Source organism: Asterias amurensis, chromosome 15 (genome assembly GCF_032118995.1).
Source record: "Asterias amurensis chromosome 15, ASM3211899v1".
NCBI lineage: Eukaryota > Metazoa > Echinodermata > Asteroidea > Forcipulatida > Asteriidae > Asterias > Asterias amurensis.
The window spans coordinates 4333998-4359765 of record NC_092662.1 but is presented as its reverse complement, the minus strand read 5'-3'; the positions used below and the strand labels follow the sequence as shown (position 1 = coordinate 4359765).

Below are 25768 nucleotides of genomic sequence, written 5' to 3'. Positions count from 1 at the left end.
CATGTCCGGCAGTTAAATAAGTGGGTTGGCTTTTGAAACAACATTTTCCATGTATTGTAACAATACTTTACATGAACCACTTTAAAAATGGTTGAGAAAGCGTACACAGCAATATTGGGTTGTTTTTAAAGAAACAAGGTTCTCGGACATTTATGTTAATTTTGATGTATGTAAATAACGCTTGACTATCACAAAAATGATAGAAAGTCAAGACCTCATGAAAGATTAGCCTCCGTCGTAAGACTTGCCTCTGAAATTATTTTACATCAAACAAAATAATGGACTACACGTGCCATGTTTTACCCCCTCTGAAGATAAATATCCTCCAGACTACTTTTGGCCACTAGGTGGCGCACTTGATACTGACCTTATCGCAAATACCAATGCGCAAGCGCAGACTGTTGAATGAGGTGCATTGTGTGATATATATGAATCAAATTTTGCTACCAGCTAGACCACAATGCATCTAATTCCAAGCTTTACGCGCGCGCCCCAGTATTTGCGAAAAGGTCTATGATACATCAACAAACAACATTCATGATCTGAGAAAAGGACCGGGAAATTCGGAAGAAACCACTGAGCCAAACTTTTGGTTGAGATTTATCTCCGCCGGGAAGGAAAAACATGATGGAACCTGATGATATTGACTGGGAAAGCTTGTCTCAGAAGGTATATAGGACACATAGTGAGGCACAGTCTTTACTGAAAATTACTCATTGATTGAGTTTTATTTAGTCATGGAGGATTCCTCCATCAATGATTTAGTTAACCAAAAATGTCGTCTGCAGATCGCACGTAGCCGTGTGGCCTTGGGGCTTGCACGTACTCCGTAGTGAATGTCATCTCGCCATCAACTTCTGACGTGTACAGTGTTATTGGTTTTTTTAGTTCGGACGAGATGCGTGGTTTCTTGTTTTGTACAATTAAAATAGAAGCTTATAATATTATAATCAAACAGGTCATATGTTATTGGATAATATTGTCTGATAAGATTATAAACTATAATACTTTTCATGAGGAAAAAATAGTTTGAAAATCTTGTTATTTTTCTTGAGTGAGACCATGTGAGACACAAATCTTGAATAAAAATAATAGGAACACATTGCCCTTGAGCGGTCGAGTTGGTCTTTGTAACCGTTTGTTATAAAATGCATAATAAATGGGTAGAAAGTACTCCTAGAACTATGTGGTTTCATTCCGCTATCGTCTCCTGTAATAGAGGTTTTGTTTCGCATAGGAGTAGGTAGAAAGATGTTGTAAAAGTAGAATACAATGATCCACACAAACATGCCTCGAAATTGCACGATTTTCCTTTTACCTTGCGGTCGACCAAATTTATGGGAGTCAATTTTTTGACTCCCACAATGGCTGACCGTGTTAGTAAAAGGAAAACCATGCAATTTAAAACAAATTCAAAACAATTTATACTTTTAAAACATCTTTCCAACCATATGCATTTTATTTATTTAAAAAAAACGGTTACGAAAGCTTTTAATAGACCAACTCGTCCGATCCAAAGCAATAATGTTCCTTATACATTAGTCAGAAATCTTGCATACAAAAATCAAGATAATACACGTATATACAAATTTGACATCGTATGAAAGATCCTTTCATAAGCTACAAATTGTAATTATTTGCACAAAGTTAAAAATTGTTGTTTAGTCTTCCCACAGAAAATCAAGATTGAAACAAGTATACACTGTAGGGCTACACTTCAAGTTGCTTTTTGTGTGAACAAAATGCAGTATCCGGTTGGGCGCTTGCAGTAAACAATGTGGCAGCTACACTTTTGTAGATAAAGTTAGGCTTCAGTTCTACATTTTGTCAACTGCATTGTTTAAGTTTTTAATTTATTTGACCATTCCAGGATATTGACTACTATTTATCACCAGCCAAATGCAGTAATCGTCATGGACCAGATCACATGCTGAAACACTTTACAGACACAGTCACTAAAGGTTAGAACTGTCATTTAATAGATCGATCCATTAAGCTCCGCCCCATTGCGTATTGACCAATCACAATGCAACGAAGGTCTGCCAAATAAGGTCCGACATGCGTGCGCGTATGCTTGGCCGGGGATTGTGCAGAAAGGCATTGGAGAGGACTGATGTGTTCTTGCTCACACGTGCGTTGTGGGCGGAGCCTAATGGATTGGTCTATTATTATTTGGTCTACAGTAGTAGTGTATACTCTTTTGAGAGTTTGACTTTGATGGTCATACTCGTAGTTAGTTTTATTTACTATTAGTTACTTACCTTAGCTTTGTGCACACTCTGCTATTGCTCCACTCAGCTGAATCTCAGTCAACAGCTGGAACGGTGGGTTTAGATTGTCTCATCTCATCTTATGTCCAAGCCATGATCCACCCTGGACTTGGTGTATGTCGAGGGTCCACACCAGGACAGTCCCGAGGGGTACGACAGGCCGGGAAATTTCCCTAAATCCACTCTCGATATTAAACTTTACAAGCTGAAACTGCCCACAAACAACTTCATTTTCAGAGCCTTCAAATCAGAATAGTTTGTAATGAAGGCTCTGATCCAGCTCCAACCCAATACTGATCTGTGTACTGTGTATTAAACCACTACAGAACCCAACCATACATTACCAAGATACAAGGGTAACCTATTCTCAAGGATAATTAGGAGAAAATACTAAACACTGCCCTCTCTGACTGGGCTCTAAATTTGAATTATTTTGGCGCCCTCTGTGGGTTACATTAGTCTGCCACAAAACTTCTAGAAAGATTAAAGGTGCTATCGCACAATGTGAAATGCATAATAATATTATGAAATAATGAATAAATTATTAATATAAACTAATAATAATAATAATGAGTGGTTAGGCCTATATTTTTACAAATAATTAAGTGAGTTTGCATAAAAATACTCCAGTCCAAGCATGTATTTAAGGACAATTTCCCCCCTTTGATCCCGGTATGGCTGCCACTACTTGGAAGTAGGATAAAGCGAGATAACCATTGGGTTAATCGTGAGCACACCGAGTGTTCAGTTTTTCCAGGAAACTTTAAACATGTTTTTAAATCAAACAAGGGGTAGAAGTGGGGTTAATACCAACCATGGAATTTTCTTAGGTTTTGTTGTCTGAGAATTTACTGGTTGGAAATTGTTCATACATGTAGACCAAGTAGTAAGCCACAAGAGAAACTGACCGGTTAAATTTAAAATAATTGTTGAAGACAAATTGTTTTACTAGAGTAGGAATTGAATCTTCCACCTCCAGATTATAATCCCGGTGCTCTGAGCCATCTAGCCCAAGTAAATTGATAATACAGTGTACACATAAATTATGTAACAGAGTCCTGAGGTGTTTTTTACAACTTTTACAGGGAGTGATGCCACACGCAGATGCACAGTTCATGAGTCAAACATTCCATATGGAGATGAAACCAAGAAGCAAAAGCTTGATCTGTATCTACCAGAACATCAAACTGAAGGTTATAATATAAAAAAAATTATTCAACATATCATGTGTTTATATTTATGTGTCCCCTAGTATTTGCAAGGTAGAGTTTGTTCTTTAGAGAACTGTCTTGCTCTCCGCGGAGTAGATTTATCAGATTGTTTGGGAGACTCCTCAGTTCTGAAGAGAACTGTCCTGCTTTTAATCTTTTTTTTTATGCAAGTCGCCAGACACACAAGGCCTGTAGGCCACTTCAAGGTGTGGGCTACAATTATTTTTTTCCAGAGGCCATTGCCACCTACTCCTAGGGCTGAAACAAGGTTACCCCTTTCACAGTCCATACGAATGTAGGCTTGGGTATCTTCAATTCGAAGCCTAGCCGGTAGAGCAGAAAGCATGACCTCCCCAATTTTATGTAGCAAGTGTCACGACCGGGATCCGAACCCACACCCTGCTGATCAAACACCAATGTTTGAATCCGGTGCTCTTAACCGCTCGGCCATGACACTGCTTTTTAACTACAACCTGGGCAGAAGGTATAGAAAATTGGTCGGGACTACTACTTTAGCTTATACTATTTGTATTAACTGCACTACTGCGGAGCAGGTTCTTATACTGGTCTCATCATTTCAACTAGCATGCTCTAGTCATCGTCGGGACCATGTGTATTCATTTAAAGGCAGTGGACTCTATTGGCAATTACTCAAAATAATTATTGGCATAAAACCTTTCTTGGTGACGAGTAATGGGGAGAGGTTGATGGTATAAAACATTGTGAGAAACGGCACCCTCTGAAGTGCCATAGTTTTCAAGAAAGAAGTAATTTCCCACGAATTTGATTTCGGGACCTCAGATTTAGAACTTGAGGTCTCGAAATCAACCATCTAAACGCACACAACTTCGTGTGACAAGGGTGTTTTTTTCTTTCATTATTATCTCGCGAGTTTGATGACCGATTGAGCTCAAATTTTCACAGGTTTGTTATTTTATGCTTATGTTGAGATACACCAACTGTGAAGGCTAGTCTTTGACAATTACCAATAGTGTCCACTGCCTTTAAGCACTGTAAACCAATTACTTTTTCGAGTTCTGTGAGAGAAACAAAAATCCTCGGGCAAATCACTCGTCTGGGATTCAAACTCACAACCATTGCAAGTACAGCAATGGATTTTAGCATTCTTGTCTCTATGCTCTGATCTATAAGTATATCCTCTGTCTTTGGTTGGTTCACAGATGCCCCAGTACTAGTCTTCTTTCATGGTGGTTATTGGAAGGCCTTCAGGTAAACATCCATAGCAGAATACCAGCTACATAACTGTAAAACTCACAGTGATTGAATTTTATATCAACATTTTTGAAGAGACAGAAACTTTTATGTTATCATACAATCACTGTGAGGTTTACAGTCTCAGAAAGCAATTTAATATAGTGCAGACTTATTTATCAAGAAAAGTTTGATCGGTTTTCTACCATTCATAAGTCAATTTAAGAACTTTAAATTCTGCAAATAGGAATGGGAAAGTATCTCTTTGGGGGTTATTATACCGATAACATTTTGTTGTTGTCAGGCGCAATGTTATGCTTTCAAAAAGATTTTGGTAACATTGCTATATAAATACTGTTTTATTATTATTTTGTATTATTATAGCCAATTATACAGACCTACCAAGTCTCACGCATTAGGCGTTAGACTCACGCATTTGGGCTCTGTCTCACGCTCTCACGCACAGCAACCATTTTCTCACGCATTGGGGCCAGACCGGGAAAAAAATAAAAATTAACGACAATGCATTGCCAAATCGCGCTCGTGTGAGCTTTGAAAATTTCTCACGCATAGCTGGCCTCTGGACTTGGCATCTCTGATTATATTAAACAATATTTAAACCCACACCCTGATGATTTGAAGTTTGTCACTCTAGATATTCACTCATGACACGTTACACATTATTGATTCTCTAATAATTTGTTCTAAGCCAGACGTTGTGGATGATATTGTTCATACAATTTCCTTCTTTTTTTTTATAGCAAAGAAGTTCATGGTTTAGTGGCCATGCACCCGGTTAAAAAAGGCGCTGTTGTTGCAATTGTTGGTTACACCATTAGCCCAGAGGGTAAGAATTTTCAAGGTTGTTTCAAGGCAACAAAGGCGATTGCCCTCATGCCCCCTGGTCAGTTCCTTGGTGCCCTTGAGATGCTATCAGTACAATTACAGTTACAATTTCCTCATAGGGTGCCCTTTACCAAGGAGAAAATGCCTTTGTGCATTTTTCTTTCAAAACGGGGCATACAGGCCTGGTTTACTCACAACACTCTGTAAAATATTAATAATAATATTTAAAATAACCAGGATTCATGTGACCTTCCTTCAAATTAAGTTAATAATGTCACTGTCAGATTTTTTAACAACAATGTCCCCCGACAAATCAAAATACTTGTAATGCATTTTGTCAAATAATGTGAGGTACATACATGTTTTCATCTTCACTAATACTCCATTATGCTATTGCCACAACAAAAATTTAATGCCTTCAACAGATGTTAAATTTCCATTCGGGTTAAAGAATATTAATTTTGGTTTTCTCATATACACTGATGTGTGTTAGCTCTGTATACTCAGTACTTTCAAGGGTTCTGTTAAAGAAAATAACATGCATAATTCAGGGGTGGGATTCGAACTCACAACATTTGCAATTTGCAATTTATTGCCTTGTCCACAAGTCTGTGCCAATATTATCTTTTAACAATTTTTTTCATGGTTTTTGTTTATGTGCATTACCAAAAGGACACTTTCTTTTAAATAATTTATTGTGTATTTTTGTCTTCCTTTAGGGACCTTAGAGCAGATGTTGAAGGAAGTTGAGCAAGCTTTCGTCTTCATAGCGAGAAAGTTTCCCAAATCAAGGTTAGACCACTTTCAAAGAGCTGCCTCAGCTAACAATTTTATTTTTTGTGGGACACAAAGCACAATTGTTAACAGATTTACATTGAACTTACATGGTTTTAAAATAAAGCATGTACCCATACAATGTATTTACCAGACGTTTTACATGCTAAAATGATTTTCTAATCCCAAGACAATCGTGAAATTGTTTTTCTCATATCTCAAAAATTACAGCACTTCAGCAAGTTACATTTTAAGGAAAGCTTTCTACCATCATTTTTTTAATTTTTTATTAATATTTTCTTTGTCCTACTGGTTTGTTTTGTTTACAGAGGGTTTTATTTATGTGGCCACTCTGCTGGGGGTCAACTCGGCGCCATGATGCTTACTATTGATTGGTCATCAAAATACGGATTTCCAAAAGATTTAATCAAAGGTACAGTACATTGAAATAAAGTTTAAAGAAAATAACTTATCAAGAGTGCTGCTCCAAAACAAGAAAGTGGGGTACTCGGCAGAAGGCTGGATGAAATTAATGTGCAAAATACTCAGTGTCACTGTGTCAAGAAAAAAATTGAACATTGTTTCCTTTTTTTTGTTTTCTCTCCTTTTTGCAGGTTGTTTTTTTATGGCTGGGGTGTTTGATTTGAGGCCGATATCGCAATCCTGTGTGAATGAACCGCTCAAGTTAACACGGTAAGCAAGTAACAGTTTGTGCTGAGTTATCTCCCTACGGTGTTGGGGTTTTCTTAAACATCTAAAGCTGAAAGTATGTTCTTGTTTCCTGATCCTATTATTGGCAGTTTGATGAGTGAAAAAATAAATAAATTGATTTTAAAAGATTTTTTTTTTCCAGTTGAATTGCCCTTTTTAAAATGAAAATGGCTTTGCCCTCTCATAGATGATATTTGGTATTTCGTCCTTTGGATGGGACGTAAAGCCATTTGTCCCGTGTGTTGTGTAAACGCCTGTAAAAGAACCAAGTGCACTTATCAAAAAGAGAAGGGGTTCGCCCCGGTGTTCCTGGTTTGACTGGTAGCATAAACGTAGTCCCACATACCTTGCAGAAAAATACTGTATGTTAAATGTGCATTGAGCATCACTGAGTGATAGGTATACGCTATATAAGAAGCCACTGTTAATACTATAATAACCTTTATGCACAAGGAGGAACAGCGAGGCGAGGTTAATTTTTAGGCAGAGCGAAATTTTAGTGTTTTTTTATTGAAAGTCGGTTATGAACCAAAACATCTCCATGTAAGAAGTCACTATTATGGCTATTACTAAAATTAGCTTTTCATCTCCATGTAAGAAGTCACTATTATCGCTATTACTAAAATTAGCTTTTATGCGCAAGGAGGAACAGTGAGGCAAGAGAAATGTTTCGCCCGAGCAAAATTTTAGGTTTTTTTTTCCCCTTGAAAGTCAGTTGTGAAGCAAAGCATCTCCATTATTATTTCTCACAGGGAAGAAGCGTATAGAGTCAGCCCCATAACACCAGAGAATCTCTCCAAGGCTATTCAACTCTCCAGCCACTGCAGAGTGGTCAATGTGTGTGGAGGGTGTGACGCAAAGTTTTTTGGGCTGTGGACCAGGGACTATACAAAAGTAAGCTCCTAAAAGTCTTACTCGTTACCTGTTTACCTTGTCTCCTGTGGCCAATTTCATGGCTCTGCTTACCGCCAAATTCTGGGCTTACGATCACCATACTCGGCTTACTGTGCAAGCGCCAAATTTATACGCTAGCTGTTTAAGCGAATAACGCCTAGTAATGTAGAGCACACATGCGCACAAGCAAAAATTCTCTGCTAACCTGTGAAATAAGCTTCATGTATTAGCGTGGATTACCTGCTTCCGCAAGTGCGGATTCTTTGCTAACCATGAAAATGGGCGGTGATCTTGTATAAACAAACTGATAAAAACCTGATAAGTGGGTGGGGAAGATGAGTTAAATTTGACATTTCTGTTTTGTTTTTTAAAAACATTGTTTGGTCTCTTTCTCCAGAAGCTTGCCCAAAATGGTGTCAACGCTACCTATGAACTCTTCCCAGAAATGGATCATTTTGAGCCTGTAGAGAGGCTAGTAGAAGAAGACTTTATAATCACAAAGGTGAGTTCAAATTGTATGAATGAGAGGGACAAATTGTGCACTTTGTGGTAATAATTGTTAAATCATAATGAAAATAAGATGAACATATAATGCAAATATTATTTTTAGTAGTGGAACCATCCCAGACCTCGCCCATTTTAGGGGACACTTTCTAAAAATGGGAGTCAAACAACCACTTCAATTAGACTATATTATTGTTTTTCTCTGAAAAAAATTGCTTCAAATTTGTCTGCTTAGCAGAAATGAGCAGGATACCAGCCACAAATTGTACACCTGACAAGGGGTAGTTTGGCTGGTAACCTAATTCTGGTTTAGCAGAATTAATTTTTGTGTTTGCTACTTTTTGTGCTGTAAGCAGCTCTATGAAATTGGGCCCAGTTGTGAACCTGTCCCCTCTGTTTGAATTGTCTGTCCTTTTTAGATGTTATTGGACGTCATGGCACTGTGAGAGTGCTTCAAAGAAAGGATCCAACAAGGATGAATCTGATGCAGTTTGGGAGTCAATAAATCATCACACACAGGTTTTCAGTCTAAGAGCCCCAGAAAGCCTGTGGATTTTCAAGCCTAGAGTCTCATCTTTGAGAATGCAAGGGCAATTTCCATTTTGCAGTGGGTGCTTCCAGGCCTGATACTTCACAGAGGCAATGAAGGTGCTTGCCTCCATGCCCCCTGGTCATTTCCTTGGTGCCCTTGAAATGCTCCAGTAGAAATTTACAATTTCCTCATAGGGTGCCCTTTACCAAGGAGCAAATGAAGCATGCAGGCCTGTGCTTCCATTGGAAAATCTTAATGTCTATTGGAAACTTTATAAGGTGCACCAAGACCCACGTCTGGATTTTTGTGTGTTATCCTTTAATAGGTATTGTGTAATAGGTATTGTGTAAGAGTAGACAAAAGTCAAATTTCTTCATGTCTGATGCAATAGTGACTAGTCGCATCTGAAATAATGTAGTCTTTCATAGTTCATGTATCCAACAATGAGGTGAGTAGGATTTGAAACTTTGCATGGTGGAAATACGATATGGAAAGGTTTGCGGTAACACCATGTAATGATAATCTCTAAAAGAGTTAGGGTGGTTCTGAAAAGAATTGTTTGGTTTCAACTTGACGTTTTAATCAGTATGCTCTGATCATCTTCTGGAGAGAAAAAAAAAAAGACACCTCTTAGGACGGGCTTTCAAGTTTTTTATAAATTATGGGATTGATTTATGTATTGACTCTTGAAAATGTTATTAACGAAACAGCTGTGCATTTGTGCACAAATGCAATCATGTCTAGTTAGAATTTCTTTTCTAACCTAAACTAAGATTAAAAAAAATCATCTTTAGTGGCAGTATATTTTTGTAGTTTTGTGCAGTAGTGTCCAAGTCCCACACTTCGTGTATCACAACTTATATATAAAATAACAATCCTGTGGAAATTTAGGCTCAATCGGACATCGGAGTCGGGAGAAAATAACGGGAAAACCCACTCCTGTTTTCGCGCGTTTCGCCGTGTTATGACATGTGTTTATAACAAATCCGTAATTCTCGCTAACGAGAATTTATATTGTTTTACCGTTTTCTCAAAAAGTAAAGCATTTCATGGACTAATATTTCAAGAGAAGTCTTTCACCATTACCTTCTGTAAACCCTGTAAATTATTTGTAAATCTGTGAACTTTTTTTGTTTGTTCTGTACCGAAAGGGTCCAATGGCTTTAAATAATCAGGTATTTTATTCACAGGTGTCGGAACCAGGATTCCAACCCAAACTTTGATGACTCAATCATCAGAATGGAGTTCAATCCAACTGTATTAATTTCTTAACAATTGCTTTTTTATAGCTTAAAGTGGCAAATTGCAAGGCAATGAGAGCAACTGCATTCGAACTACTCAATACTTAAGATCTGCTTAATTATTAAAGATAGTCTAACACCACACACTTTTTAAAAATTACTTTATTGACATAAAGATGTTATTGACATAAAGATGTTTCAATGTATTTTACAGAAAAAGATAATAAAAGTACTACTAACTGTAGAAATTTGTCTTTGTTGAATTTGAATGGACCTTTTTGTATATTTTTTAAATTTTTTAACAATGTACAAAAAGATGAAATTAATAGGCCATTTCCCTCCGAAAGGGTAAACTAAAAACAATCTCACTCGCAGCTCACGGTGCACAGGCAGAACCTTGTAATGGCTGACATGATAGTGAAAAAGATTGAACCAAAAAACCGCCAGATTTGCCGGTCGATGCTCAACCAACTGAGTTACAAATATATCTTTGGCAGTCTCTCTCTTTTTTGTCAATATATTGTTCGGGGTCGTAAAAATAACTAACAGGGCCTGAGCCTAAATCTGAAGCCATGGTTGTAAAAAAGGCACTGTAATGACCACTTGCATTGACACTAAACACAGAAACCGTCTGCCTATAGTCCGCCATTTTGGAAGTTAAATTGTATAACGGGTAAACTCAAAAAATGGCACAACCAAGGTTTATTACAGCGATAAAAGTCGGGTGAATTGGCTCAATAGACATGTGAACGCCATTGTGTATGGGTGGCTTGAAGTATCACAAATTGCATTTAACTTAGTTTGGGCGGCGGCCATTTTTCAACCTTTTGTCAATATTCCATGGATACCTACGCATACAATAGATCATGATTACCAGGCAAAGTCGCCAGGCAATGGTCCACTTTAGTCCCTCGCATGAACTTAACCTATGTTGGCATGAGTTTGTGCCTTTTTTGAAACATTACTTTTTGTATCAGTGTAACTGGTAATTTTTTATGGTTTCAAGTGAAAGATTTCAAACCTGGCATATCTTGATCCAGTCAAAGGTCAAGGGTCATTATGTTGCACTTGAAGCTGGAAGTTCATTGGAGATAGTGCGACCTCCAGTTGTTGGTTCGTTATTCCGACGCCCAGAGCTTGAACGTTCGGTCGAATGACGCAGTTGCTATGTACTGTTCATTGGTTGATATATCTACTGACATGATCTTGCTGTCGTGACCAGCAAGGGTCATAAGAGGTGACCAGCCGGGATGTGCCCATACCTATACGACAATGGAAGATTCCAGGTTATTAAGGTACCATTACAAAGGGTGGGGACTACATGTTTATGCGGGGGTCGATGGTTCAATTCCCACCAAAGTAGCCTATCTTTTGGCTCTGCGTGTGTACAAAGTGAGCGACGGCTAAAAATCTACCAAAGTGCCTCCGCACAAACCACCACTGGGTATTAACTAGGCACCAGTTGGGTGACCAGCTATGTAAACACAAGACACCAACCAGGTATCAACTGGGTAGCCACTAGGTTTGGGCAAAACATAAAAGAAACAAAAATACTCACCTTTGCTGTGTTGTCATAGGAGCAGCTGATTAAGTAGTCCCCTATACAGAAAAATATCAACAATATTTTGTTTTAAAGTTACCCTACATATTGTATGTCAGAAGGCAAAGTTACAATGGGGGTGATCTTTGGTTTTCACCATAAAAATATGCTTCACCTACTTCTTTATTTGTGAAAGTTTATAACAAACATTTTTGTATAAAGTTCTCACCAGGGCCCAATTTCATAAAGCATGTAAGTACACAAACTTGCTAAGCACAGAAAATACTTGCTTAACAGAAACAGCATACCAGCTAAAATAAGAATAAGCTAACATAAGAATAAGTTACCTTGGAACTTGACCCCTGACACGATGTTATTATGAGCTGGAATGGTATAAAGACATTTCCGTTGTCTCAGATCCCACAACTTGACCGAATGATCCTCACTCGCTGTTGCCAATTGATACCTAAAAGTAAATAATCACATTAGAATTATTGAAAGATATACGGTTAAATGGAACTGGGGTTGGGGACTTTGGGAGTCATTGCTTATGTGACTTTTTATTATTTGGATGAAACAAAACAGACATTTTTAAAGAGACCAACAGTTTTGTAAATACCTAACTTAATCAAGAAATGACCCTTTGAGAAAAAAACAACCAATTTGAGAAACATACCCAAGTCACTGCTCTTGGGAAACCCCCTTTGGCAAAATGGCCAATGAGAGACATTTATGGGATGCTAAGGGCCAGCAGACTTAAAAGGTAAATTATCTGGTCTTGGAAGTGTGCGCATGCTTATAACTTTTATTTATGAACCATGAAAGTTTTCCTGGTACGACCGCTACCACCTAGTCTCTCATTTAATATCTACCTATAACATGTATAAGAGAAACTCGCCCATTTGAGAAACCTACCCATTTGAGAGACTTACCCATTTGGGGAGAAGCTGACATCTAGGACAGACTTGAGATGGCCTTCCATGAACATTATGCATCGTCCTGTTCTAAGATCCCAAATGCGACCAAATGAATCCATACCACTGTGCACGGGTAAAACAACAACAAATTAACACTTGCTTCTAGCTGGAAAATGTTTGAACAAACAGCAGAGAACAGTTCTAGTTGGTGGTGCATAAATGAGCACTCAGCAAAAACCAAAAGAACCTTTGTTTAAACAAAAACTTGTTGTTATAATAGGTACATTGACTAGAAACTCGGCAAGGAACAAAAGAACCTTTGACGTAGACATAGATTGACATACCCGGTAGCACACAGTGAACCATCACACTGGAATCCAATGGAATATACTGATCTGCTATGGCCTTCTTGGTGAAGAATTTCATCTTGTGCTTCGAGGTCCCACAACCGCCATGACATGTCAAAACTATCGATGGGAAGAAACAAACAAAAGACATAAATTGATGCACATGTTATAAGGATGGTGTGATTGCAGGGAAATGTTTCTTGTTATTTTGGATAAATTCCCTGTAAAGTAAAGACCAATTATTAACAATAAATTATGTAGCTTCATTGCAGGGAAATGTTTCTTGTTATTTTGGATAAATTCCCTGTAAAGTAAAGACCAATTATAACAATAAATTATTTAGTTTCAATCTGACATCTCATTGATTATAAAGTTCATACCAGCACCAATCTTCCAGAAAAAAAAACGTTTTCTGTCTGAATAGCAAACCCTTCAAATACTATTTTCTTGAATTTTATAGTGTCTCCAGTCAAAATCAGAAAAAAAATAGCATTTAAAGACTGCGCTTCTGCAATCCCACCTCTGCAAATGATAATCTAAAGACTGACAGGAAATTGTTTGTGGATACAGGCTCCTAGTCTTACCATGTTGTTCCTAGAAATCTCCCGGATGGATGGTAGGCGAGACGAGCTACCCTCGCAGCGTGACCCTCTATATTGGCGACTGGCTCATCACTATCAAAACATCAATAAGAACATAAATAAGAACACTGGGTAATGGTCACGGTAGGAATATAAGTGAGACGAGCTACCCTCGCAGCATGGCCCTCTATATTAGCAACTGGCTCATCACTATTAAAACATCAATAAGAACAAAAATAAGAACACTGGGAAATGGTCACTGTGGGAATATAAGTTAGACGAGCGACCCTCGCAGCATGGCCCTCTATGTTAGCAACTGGCTCATCACTATCACAACAAAGAACACCAATAAGAATTATGGAATGGTGAAGCTAAATGCTTTAGATCGTTGAATGAAGGGGGGGGGTTAGGTTAGACTTCAACCAACCACACCCCTCCCTAGTCCCCACTCAGTACACCACTGCTACATTATAGTGGGAAGACATCTGCTCCAGCAATGCAAAGGTTGTGGGGTTGAATGTGGATTTGTTCGCAGCACTCGGAAAAGTACTGGGTATTCCATGATTTGAATGGAAGAAGTTTAACAAAATTCAAGATAGCTATCGTTGGATTTTACTGTTGTTACCTGACAAGATTCCAGAGTTTAACGCTACCATCAGCTGCACAGGATGCCATACAGCATGCTTGATCATCCAGGGATACCGTAGCTTTAGGGTGGAACACAACGGCCCCGATGTTATGATTATGACCTCGGAGTGTTCGGATTGCTTTCAGGTCTGGAACTGACCATAACTTGATTAATCCACTCCTGAAACAAGAAAAATATTTGAATACAGTTGTACGCTACACTGATGTGTGATAACCGCTGTATGGCTTATTACCATCAATAGCTGCAGTGGTTCTCACCAAGTAAAGTTTTTATGGTAAGATTTTTTTATTATTACCAATCTACGACCCTACCTTTAAAGAAAATTCATGTGAATTGTATGGTACTCAAAATAGTGTTGGTACCAAGATTTCACATGAACATTGCTCTCACTGCTGCTACAGAATTCTTGGAGGATGATTCCGTGTAGGCTTTTCTTTCCCTTCCCCACCTCAACCCACCCTCCCTCCTACCCCAAAGAGTGGAGTGGAGCGATAGACATCTTCCCCATACCCCTAAATTTAAACAAGCATGGATGTAGACTTACCACGATGCAGTTGCTAAGATTTGAGAATTTGGACTGAACTGGCAGTACGAGATGGGTCGTGTGTCGCCGATTTGACTCCCTATAGCTGTCAGGGACTGCAAAAAACCACAACCAAAGTGTAATAAATACCTATTTGGTATACTGTTTACTGAACATTGTTAGAAAGTTGCAAGACAGCCAAGTTGTTTACAGGTAAAACCTTACCACTGTAGATGAAATTTTCACAGGTTGTATATATTTTTCTGGTTAACAAGAGGGTGAGAAGTAGACTTTGTATTTTCCAAAACCAAAGAAATACTTCCCCATTAACGGATAGGCTCACCATTACTGAGACTGAAAATCAAAATGCTGACAGATTTGCAAAACTTACATGGTATAAAGATGGTCTATTAAACCGTTGCGGTACCCACTGCTAAAATTTAGGATTCGAACTGCCCCTAGATACTGGGCACTCTCGGTGGTCTAATTGGTAACACACGGCTTTAGAAATGCAAAGGTTGTGAGTTCGAATCCCCCCTGAGTATTATGCCTGTGATTTTTGGCACTCTCGGTGGTCTAGTTGGTAAGACACTGCTCAAGAAATGCTAAGGTTGTGGGTTCCAATCCCGCCTGAGTAATACGCCTGTGATTTTGTTCACAGAACTAAGGAAAATACCGAGTACAGTGCTAGTATACTAGAGGTTAGTTCTCCGTTTTCCTTTGACTCCAATAATAGATTGATCATAAACTTTCACGGGCTTATTATTTCATGTAAATGTTGGGTTACATAAAATGCAGTTACTTGTCAATTACCAATGTTGTCTGTACGCTTCAGTATCAACCCTGGATTGGTAAAATATTTGTATGGACTCACCCTAAGATGACGATGAAGCTCTTGAGTCTTGGCATTCCTCTTGGATTCTGGAATATTCTTATCGAGTCTGGATTCCTGTATCCTCTTTTCTGCCCTGGTGTGATAAAACAAGGTTTATATAAATAGAACCGGTTTGAGTTGAACAAAGTCAAATTTACCAGAGTGGGACTCAAACCTACAACCTCTGGATTAACGTGTCGTTGCTCTACCAACTGAGCTATCTAGCCCTATGTTGGCGGTCTCCCTATTTTGTCAGTATCTTTGTTCGGGGGTGCCAGTAAGAAGTCATACAACCATTAACTGCCATGTAGCCAGGGATCAACCCAAATTATGATACAACCTGGGAAGCGGCAGCCAGCCAAAGAAAAATTGACAAGAGTGGGACTCAAAAAGACCTCAGATATGACAAAATAGGGAGACCGCCAACATAGGAATCAAATGAACAGCCTCTTCCAATAATTAATGATGTGCCATCCCTTTATAATATGCTTCCACAAGACAATATTGTACCATAAGAGTACATGTGGATCTTAGCATACCTTGGTAATGAATACTCCGCAATCCATAGTCTAGCTTTCATCAGACTATCCGGTCCCTCGTGGTACCAGGTCTTTTGGTCCTCCTATTTGTGATAAAAAGTAAATTCATTATTCAAAAAAGACTTAGTTGGCTTTAGTGCTTTGCGGTCCATGTTTATGACTTTATATTTGCAATAATCAAACAGTCTTAAGATAAAGAAGAAATTTATATTTAATAAAAAATTAAAAAATCCAGCAACATAGATAACTGTTGCCAAAACAAATATTTAGGGGCGGATCAATCACCAATAAACTCAATTAACCTATGTATTTTAACTATGCTAAGCCACATTTAGGAGATACAAACAAATTGTAATAAGGACCTTGTAGTAGCACAACAACAAAACAGCACACAACAAAACAAACAAAAGCAAAATGTTTTACCTCTTTCTTTTTCTCTTTCGCAATTTCTTCAATTTGATGTCGGCTGAAATCATCGTCTCCAGCGACAGCAAGCAATTGACGCAACCTCTCCCTTCTGTCGGCCTTATCCTCTCCAAACAAGCCTGAAAAATTAAAAAAGAAAATCATTTTTAATGCAAAGGTCGTCCAACTTTCCCATAGGACCAGTGTAGTATCTTGCCTGCCAGAATACTCAAAGAATGTACAAGGTCACACTTATTGTGTAAACAAAGTTCACATGGTCTATACTAAGCTCAATACATTTATCAGTATGTCGAGGGGTAAAAAACAAATTACTCTCTTTATACCCGATGCAAAACTAACATCTTTAAATCGTTGCAGCACCAGCTGCTAACACATAGGCTTATAACTCCCTAGCCATGAAGGTTGTGGGTTTGAATCTCACACGATTGATTTGCCTCTGGATCTTTTCACAGAACTCTGGAAAGTACTAGCTAACATCTGGGATGGATTTCACAAAGAGTTAGGACTAGTCTTATTTCGAGTGAGGATGAGTTACTCATTCTTACATAGGACTAGCCATACATTTTTTGTATCTCCTAGGACTAGTCCTCCTAACTCTTTGTGAAATCAGCCCCTGATCTATTAAATGGAGTCTCTGAAAAAATGTATCTTGTACCGCATAGCCTCTATTGAAATTTCCTAAAGAAAACATTAAGAGACTCACATATTGGTGCCCCTCTTTGTCGTAGCTGAGCTTTAACTACTGCATCATCGGTAGAAACGGTGATCTGACGAAGCTGCATAAAATAATAATTAAAATGAGATTATTGATAATGGGCATTTATAATGCGCTGGTGTCCCATCTTAAGACGCTCCTGGCGCAGCCACACATTAGAAGAATGGAATGTGGCCGAGCGGTTAAGAGCACCGAATTCAAGCTCTGGTGTTTCTGATCAGCAGAGTGTGGGTTCGAATCCTAAGTCGTGACACTTGTGTCCTAAAGCAAGACACTTAGCCATTGCTTCGTCCTTCGGATGGGACATAAAGCTATTGGTCCCATGTGTTGTGTAACACATGTATAAGAACCCAGTGCACTTATCAAAAAGAGGAGGGGTTCGCCCCGGTTTCCTGGCTGTGGCTGCTGAATGCGCCGTAGCATCTTGAAAACCCTTACAAGTTGCTAAATAATTGGGTCTCAGAATTCATCACTGCAATAACCTATCTTTCTGAGAGTTTGTATGTGCTCATTGCCTTGAGTACCTTGTTTGGTAGATATGTGCACTATATAAGACTTCGATATAATTATTATTAATATTATGTTTATTCCCTGGTTTATGCAGTCCTCACTATGTGAATCTTGAGGGCAACACCATCAACTTTGAAGCAGTGTGCATTTTGCACAGTGCTTCAAGATCAAACTCTAGCCCTGAACCAAGGTTTGGAAAGTTTTTTTTTTTTTAGTTTAATCATTCATCTTTTGTCTCAGGAACTTTTCAAAGAGTCGTCAAACGTACCTTTTTTCTTCTTTCAAATTCAGCAAGAAGCTCCAGTCGCTGTTCGCTGACGTGATCCTCAAGGTCAAAGGTGTCACCTGAAGAAAAGTATATATAATAGTTGAGCAAAGAGAAGGAGCTACTACTGCTTTCTTGAAGAGTGTTCAAATGTTGACTTTAAGTCTGGTCGTTGGGTATCAAAATATACTAACATTAACAAGTAACACAAATGAGATAATCTTCTCTTGGTGCTTGGCTTGCTCAAATAAAAACAAATTCACATAATAAACTCTGTAGAAAGCTCTTTCTTAGATTCTGGTCAAGTAAACGTAAATTTTGAGCCCTGTTTTTTGTTTTCTCATTTGAGACTTACCAGCCGAGACGCTAATGTTGCCAGCTTCAGTTCCGGCCTGGAAGGATCCCTTCGAAGTCTCCTCTCTAAGCCTGTCCTCCAGGGTGCCATAATGAATTTTCTGCCTCTTAAAGACGGGGGGAGCCTCATCGTCAGACATTCTGAGAGCTTTAGTTATAACTTACCCTAGGAAAAATAGAAATGAAATCTGTTAATAACTTGCAACTTTCAAGTATAATTCTTAAATAAGTATAAATAAGGATGTGTAAGTTGGCTTGGCTTAGTGGTTTCATTTTCTTGTCTTTATTTGATTGGACAAAGTCATCATTTAGTAAGCCCTGTTATGTGTTATAGTAATTCCACAACTGTAAGGAATATAATGAGGTATGTTGGAGTAGTATAGGACTTTTTTAAATGGGAGAAATTTGCAATCAAACTACCACGCATTTTGCGTCTTTGAAAACTTAGCGTTTAAGACATGTATCGAAGGTGGGCTGTAATGGTGACAGTGATGAGACCAATGTTAAAAGCGGAGCCATTAACAGCTCAACAAGGTGGGCTAACGAAAAGGCATGCTAACCTTCCGGTGCTTACCGCACGAAAATAAATGACGTAACAATGCAAATCCACGGTAAACACGCAATATGGTTGCCCAATTTTTCTGCTAACCTGTGTCTCTGTGAAATACGCCAAGGCTTAAGCAATTTTTCTGCTACAGTAAGCACGCAAATTTGCTTTACAGCTTACCGTTAAGCAGCGCTATAAAATTGGGCCCAGATGGTTCACACACTCAGTGTTTTCAGTACACCGCTCAGATCAACAGCGCCCGCAGCGTGCTGGCTGTGTCGTTTGTACGATACGAGTACGACGTATATCAAAAATAGGAATGGAAACAGATGACCAAACAAAGTTATTTTTAACAATACATTGACCACACAAATATGACAATATGAAGAACATCAACATTCATATATAGGCCCATATACATTATAGCGTTGTACTCACACGATTACTTGAATATTTGTTCCTTCACCTGCGAGAAAAACTGAATGAAATGGGATTGAAAACTCAGAAACGTTTTGAAAACACTTTACTTGCATTCATGGAGAGCGCCATGTTTTACTTATAATCCTGTTTCAATCAAAATCTTTGCTTCTTTCATTTTGTTTTCAAAATGTTTATAAAATAAGTAAATAATTTTTATAAAATTTAAACGCAAACTTGATAAAACAATTATTGTTTTAATAATATGCTGCAAATGTTTGAAAATATTTATTATTAGAGGTTTCAAAATTAAAATGTTTTCGGGTAATGGTTTGTTCTCGTACTCACGATGATCGACCGCCACGGTTATTTGAACGATGCCAATCAAACGACGTGGGGACGTTGTAGCGCGCGCAGTGTAAAAACTACTGCTGTTTCATGTCAATACATACTGCATTGAAAGAGAGTACTGTCATCATCCATCCATGCACAAACCACATATAAAATTAGGAAGGAGGGAAAAGACACTACCGACCGGCTAAGCAACTGTTAAAGATTATATGCCTTTGGATAACATTGGTCCTAAATTCAATTCGGAGTTGGAAATCAAGGACACCTTAATCTTTTCAAAATGATCAGGAGGGGTCCAACACGAATCGCTCTCAAAATCGATGACATCTCGGAGTTCGACAATTTCAAGAAAGAACTCGAACAGCAAAGGAGAGAAAAACAACAGGGTTCGGGAGGAGACATGCAAGGGGTCGAAATTCAAAGTGACGTCACGTCCACTACTACACAGTGGGAAACCCAGGCTAGTCTACTCGGAACCACAAAGGACCTCGATGCCAAAGCCAGACAACAGAGGATTCAGCAGCGGATTGGTTTTGACCCACGACCTGCACCTTCGACCTCGAGTCGCATCGGGGAACTCCGTGGAGGGGAATGAACCATGTGGGCAGCAGGCATGCTGCACCTTTAACGTTTGAGTCATTACTCATTTGATGAAGACGAGTCAGAACACTTTTATGAAAGTCGAAAAACTGCGGTGGGAGATCTGCTATGGACTGACTGTAAAGACTGGACACAAAGATTCGTTTTGGCTATCCATTTCAGTCTGAACACTTCAACGAAAACAAATGAAAATACCACACGCCCCCCCCCCCCCACCCTCTCCCACCATCTCCACTATTATTGCAGTACTACCAGAAGGAATATCCCCAATCTGAATTGATGAAAATTTCTCGTCATCAGAGATTTCACAACAGTGCCCCATCAAAGATAGGTCGTCGCTTCATCACACAACTGCTGCAAAAACACTCTTAAAAATGAGCATAATTCAAAGTTAACATTCTTGATAGACGTCTTGAAGACTCCACTAAAAAATAAAGCTCTCCTTAGACTCCAGCATCATATTTGAAGTTGTGGAAACTTACAAGCTTCTTGTAATCTAAACTCTAGAGATCACCAAAAGGTGGAATGCCACCGACTCATCATTCTTCCAACTTTAATGTGAAGCTTGTTTTGCCATTTAATATGGACAGGCCTGATCAGTGATGTCTTAGAGGCATTGCATGCATGTAACTGCCTCCATTGGAGCCCCTTGAAATGCGTCGGTAGAAAATAAATCTTCCCTTGTAGATGTGCTCATTAATTCAAAGTGGTATTAGGAAAACTGCCTTTCACTTACAAGAACAAAGTGTCGGGCTTACATGAGGCTAAAAAGTGGTCTTCTTGCAGTTGGAACAATGGAGAACTAACCTACTCCATGCAGGCTTTGAACTTTGCTCTTGAAGGAGCAAAGCAATTTCCTCCTGTGAGGACACTTGCCATGACAAAAATGTAAATTTGTATTGGGACCTTGCAGAGGGCACCACAGCAAAAGTACAGGCACCAGGGCAACTGTTGTGGGTATCCATGCATATGTCACTAGTTGAGCCAAGATAAATTATTTGAACCAATGTGATCTTTGGTTGAATTGTTCTTCTGAATTCCCAGGAATGTACACGTACTTGTGAAATAGAAATAAAAGTTGTGGAATGTAGATAATTTTAATGGAAGAAGTTGCAAACATGTTTTCATGATATTCAGTGTCCGAATAGTTATGTGTTTGTGTTTGGCAGTTGTTTGTTTAACAACAATGTGCTGTTAGTTACAAAATAAATCAAAAGGAATAGAACATTTGAAGAATAAAGTTTGATTTTGATATTCACCACAGAAATGCTTCTTTTATTGTTGGCTTTCTATTGCAGCTCTATATGGAAACCTTAATTCGCTTGAATCTGGTGCAAGCATTCTCAGAACAATATCGATGTACCTTCAAAATGTGTGACCATGGTGTGACTTACCCTCCCCCCCCCCCCCCCCCCCACTTTCAAAAACATAATAATGGTGTAGGGCCTCATGTGCTTTGTCCCTTATTGTAGTGATACAATTGCAAAATGAAGTTTATTGGGTTTGAACATGGAGGAAGAAAATAGACCTCCATGGTTTGAATAAACACAATTTGTAATATTGCACAGTAGAAGTTAGCTCAAACTAGTGGTCAATCATTCAGGAACCTTCTAAACGACACCCCCACTCACCCCGCCCCAGCCCTACCCTCTGCTGCTAAAAGCTGCCATTCATAAAAAAATGAAATAAAACTCAAGAGGGCGCTGTTTGCCTGCAATAGTAACTCATCACAAAAGGTGACCGGAGACAAAGTGATTCCTGCGGTAAACCATCACACTTTTGAGACAGAATGCATTCCACTGCAGGTGAGATCTCCGTATCCACAAGTAGGGGAATACCCCGGGTAACATTTCCGTATTGTGCGTTTGCCTTTCCACCGTCAATAAAGACACAAACCCTTGTTGTTTTTAGTTTTGTTGGGCGCAAACTTCAATCCTCGCGCAAACTTCAGCCTCCGGTCAGTGCGCAAACTTCACGGCCCAATATAAATTTGTGCGCGCAGGTTTAAGCCTGCGCACCACTTATTCCACGCAAATTCTAGGCCTTGCGCAAAGTTTATGCTGTCAAAAACATTTTTTGACCGGTTTTCGGTGCATGGCATTCCCATTTAAGCATGGAGGTTTAATTAACTTTAAGCATGGAGGAATAATGCCGAACCACAAATCAAAAGTCACTCCTCGGGAATTTCCTGCACTTAATCTTCCAAATCATACTTTCTCCCAAAACTTGAAAAGAATCAATGAAATGAGGGTCTTTATTTTAAAGTTTTTTAAGACCAAAAGGCAAAACTTTTGTCAAAAGTCAAAATTTTGCGATGTCCAGGAACTGGGCAACAAGCAAGCATAAATTACGCGGAACCCATCAGGTCAATTTATTGAGGTCCATTTTAGGGAGGTTTGGTCACATTACCGGAAAAAAGCAACCAGTCCGTGCGATCCTTTGATTATAACTCAATCATTAGGCTATTAATGTGTTTAGTAAGCCCAAGTTACACTGGCCACATAAGTGGGGCTAATGACAAAAAATTGTCTATTATATAGTGAAACTTTGGACTGTTTTATGTCAAACTTTCATAGTTGAAGGAATTGGAAAGAGCATGCATTGCAATAATGCCATGATCATTAATCGTAAACACTACTTACTGTTTCAATGTCTTTCTTGCAGAAAACTAGCCAAAGATCTTCAATACCTGCTGCCTGGTGTCAAAGGTTCATCATGTGATAGCAACCATTAACAACCAAACATCCTTGTGCACTGAGGAAATACCACAATTCATGGTTTATGATCGCTGTATCTGCTATACTATTTAAAGTGGCAATCACAGGGTATGTGGTATGTCCACAAAACTAACAAATAAATGAAAAAACATAACAAACCTGTGAGGAATATTGTATCAAATCATGGATGGCCTGGAAGATGCTAAGAAGCGTTTCGGCTGTGGATTATGTACTGCAGCCTTCTCCAGCCTTGACAACCTCGATCATCACACTTGCCCATTCAAAGGAAAATGTCCTTTTACTTGTCTTGAGTGTGGTACAGCGTTTTCCAAGAAAAAACACTTGAAGAAACATTACGAGTTGTTGCATAAAAACTGTGACGATTCAGTCAGTTCAAAGTGGGCATACACAGAGAAGCACATCTATATGTGCGATCTATGCAGGCAAAGCTTCCAGCGAAAGGACAGGTGTCTCAGCCATTACTTAACACATATTAAGGAAAAGCAGTTCAAATGCACCAGTTGTGGAAACGATTTCATCCAAATTGGATTGTTACCCAAGTATGTGTCGCCCGGTTGCTCCAACCAATGTGGACACTGCGGTTATCTTCAAAGCAAAAGTTTCAACCCAGGCGATACGTTCATGGTCGACAAAGGGAAGTCAAACTCTAAAGCTCTAGATACTTTGATGGACCGATCGAGTAACCACATTGAAGGTGCTACTATCAGAAAACCACCGTTTATTTGCGAATCATGTGGAGAAGAATTCAACAAAGTCTCGGCTCTTGGGCATCACAAGAGTCAAGGCTGTCATCGTCATGAGGAACAAGAACTCTGTTCAAGTAAAAACACCTTTCCAGAATCTACTTTGAATGGACACCAAGATCCCTTTGGCATTAACAATCGTGCGGATGTAACTACAGTCGACTCGATTAGTGTTAAAACAGAACCTGAATTTGATGTTCTCAACGAGTTTGGTGAGAACAATGAAGAGAATGGGTTCATAGTTCCCAACAGTCATGAAAGTCAGGGTTTCAGTCGTGAAAACGGTGTTCCTTCATCGTCAAATTGTGGTGATTACCAAGACTCTCCCAGCGTTGATAGTTCTGTGGATTCCATCAATCAGGGTGTGCAACTCTTTAGAGAGCCTCTTCTTGCCAAAAGAGAAGCGGAACCCATCTTTGAAAACAACTTTAACCATAATGGCGATGAAAATGATCTCACACTCGGTATTCCTGACTGTCATCAACAATTTCATGGAAGTGGAATCATTTTACCAACACTTTCGATTCTTGAGAAGTGCCTACAGTCTCACAGTGTTAACAGTCCAGAGGACATTGTGAATCAAGAAAAGGAAGCTACAATTGAGCCCACTGTGACTATTGTCAAAAGAGAACCCGAGTCTGTAACTTCCACAAATTTTGATGATGAGAGAACAGAATATAATCTTGAACATAATATCGGCCAACTGAATGACACGTCATTAAGACAGTCTGTCTATATTTGTCGTCCTTGCGAGCAAGAATTTCATTCCGTTGAAGAACTTGAAGGGCACCGTAATCACTGCCGAAACCAGGCTGTTCCGCACGGTTTAAACAATTCTGAACAAAGTGCAATTTGGGAACATGAAGTTTTCAGTTTGGCTCACATGAAGGAAGTGGGACAGACTATCCCCACTAACAATGAGCCAAGAAACAAAGATTGTGAAGCAAATCAACTTGAAAACAAGCCTGAAAAAAGTCTTCACACTTGTTATAAATGTGGGAAACCTTTTGTAAGAGCGGCCAACCTGAAACACCATTTGGTCAGTAAAATATGCTTCAGTGACAGTGAATTCATGTGCCGTTTTTGTGGGAAACCTTTTAAGTATAAGAGTACCATGTTAATTCATGAAGCTCATGAAGAAAATAATGAACTTAAAAAGAGAAATGAATTTGCTTCAAAAACTAATGGTGCCTCACTAGAAAAGCCCAATATTCTTAAGGAGCCCGGACTACAAGACGGAGAGCAGCTTGATAAATCAGGCAAGAAAAGAAGCATCTGTCAAACATGTGGGAAGACATTCCTCCGAAAGTATGACCTAAAACTCCATGAACGAATTCACACCGGGGAAAAGCCGTATTCTTGCAAAGAGTGCGGTTTAGCGTTTAGCCGGAAAAAAGCTCTGAAAAATCATGCCAAGTGGCACGTGGCTGTCGATGGAGAAACACTGGGCAGCAATAATACCGAAAATACTGTCATACCTGATTGGATGGACTAGACACCCCTCCAGAATACTGATCCATAAGCTCCACCCACCATAGCAACAACATTCATAGCTTGCATTCCTGTTTTGTAAATCAGCGCATCCCTCTGAAGTTTCCTTTTTAAATGTGCTCACAATGTGTTTGAGGAAAGGGTTAAACGATTAGTTTTCAGCTTTTATGTCAAAACCCGATATTCAAAATCATTAATTTATAAGTTTTTTCCAGTAATTTATTGTGGTTCTGACGACTCTTTCTAAACTGTAAATAAATTGAAAAAGAAGAATCTCCAGTGATGTGTTAAATGAAAAATAATCAAAAAAATGTCTGTGTGTGAATTATGCAGTGTAAACTTTGCTGAATCAGTTAATCAAATGAGGGTGCTACGTGTATCATAAGGTTTTGAGGCATATTAAGGTATTTTATGTAGAAAGGTATAAGTAAAACAAAAAATTACAG

General features: G+C 38.9%; 4 protein-coding genes across 4 annotated transcripts; 3 read left to right on the top strand and 1 right to left on the bottom strand.

Annotated features, from left to right (window-relative positions):
- The first annotated feature begins 2 nt into the window (after window positions 1-2).
- On the top strand, window positions 3-10736 carry LOC139947901 (kynurenine formamidase-like). The gene is made up of 11 exons (XM_071945747.1): window positions 3-669; window positions 1871-1961; window positions 3356-3463; window positions 4663-4711; window positions 5455-5540; window positions 6259-6331; window positions 6643-6746; window positions 6928-7006; window positions 7777-7918; window positions 8316-8420; window positions 8842-10736. The coding sequence occupies exons 1-11, from the start codon at window positions 625-627 to the stop codon at window positions 8866-8868; spliced, it is 909 nt and encodes a 302-aa protein (XP_071801848.1). The 5' UTR covers window positions 3-624; the 3' UTR covers window positions 8869-10736.
- A 149-nt stretch (window positions 10737-10885) lies between these two features.
- On the bottom strand, window positions 10886-19538 carry LOC139947899 (U4/U6 small nuclear ribonucleoprotein Prp4-like). Its single transcript, XM_071945746.1, has 15 exons — window positions 19421-19538; window positions 18437-18601; window positions 18085-18161; window positions 17295-17367; window positions 16589-16710; window positions 16166-16248; window positions 15627-15720; window positions 14774-14868; window positions 14206-14388; window positions 13584-13673; window positions 12997-13119; window positions 12668-12775; window positions 12083-12201; window positions 11754-11794; window positions 10886-11457 (listed from the first exon to the last, which is right to left on the bottom strand). Exons 2-15 carry the CDS (start codon window positions 18573-18575, stop codon window positions 11314-11316), a joined length of 1491 nt encoding a protein of 496 aa, XP_071801847.1. The 5' UTR covers window positions 18576-18601; window positions 19421-19538; the 3' UTR covers window positions 10886-11313.
- Window positions 19539-19845: 307 nt separating this feature from the next.
- LOC139948151 (anaphase-promoting complex subunit CDC26-like) lies at window positions 19846-21611 on the top strand. The gene has a single exon (XM_071946202.1). It carries the CDS (start codon window positions 20031-20033, stop codon window positions 20343-20345), a length of 315 nt encoding a protein of 104 aa, XP_071802303.1. The 5' UTR covers window positions 19846-20030; the 3' UTR covers window positions 20346-21611.
- A 444-nt stretch (window positions 21612-22055) lies between these two features.
- Window positions 22056-25716, top strand: LOC139948013 (uncharacterized). Its single transcript, XM_071945969.1, has 2 exons — window positions 22056-22155; window positions 23015-25716. Exon 2 carries the CDS (start codon window positions 23251-23253, stop codon window positions 25324-25326), a length of 2076 nt encoding a protein of 691 aa, XP_071802070.1. The 5' UTR covers window positions 22056-22155; window positions 23015-23250; the 3' UTR covers window positions 25327-25716.
- Window positions 25717-25768: the final 52 nt, after the last annotated feature.

Bases quoted from the DNA above. Each gene is read 5' to 3' on its own strand.
- LOC139947899 (XM_071945746.1), bottom strand. From the start codon at position 18,575: ATGTCTGACGATGAGGCTCCCCCCGTCTTTAAGAGGCAGAAAATTCAT. The intron at 17,368-18,084 runs GTACGTTTGACG...TATTTTATGCAG, and splicing joins AATTTGAAAGAAGAAAAAAG to CTTCGTCAGATCACCGTTTC. The intron at 15,721-16,165 runs GTATGCTAAGAT...TTATCACACCAG, and splicing joins GCGGAGTATTCATTACCAAG to GGCAGAAAAGAGGATACAGG.
- LOC139947901 (XM_071945747.1), top strand. From the start codon at position 625: ATGATGGAACCTGATGATATTGACTGGGAAAGCTTGTCTCAGAAG. The intron at 5,541-6,258 runs GTAAGAATTTTC...GTCTTCCTTTAG, and splicing joins TTACACCATTAGCCCAGAGG to GGACCTTAGAGCAGATGTTG. The intron at 8,421-8,841 runs GTGAGTTCAAAT...TGTCCTTTTTAG, and splicing joins AAGACTTTATAATCACAAAG to ATGTTATTGGACGTCATGGC.
- LOC139948151 (XM_071946202.1), top strand. From the start codon at position 20,031: ATGATCAGGAGGGGTCCAACACGAATCGCTCTCAAAATCGATGACATC.
- LOC139948013 (XM_071945969.1), top strand. From the start codon at position 23,251: ATGGATGGCCTGGAAGATGCTAAGAAGCGTTTCGGCTGTGGATTATGT.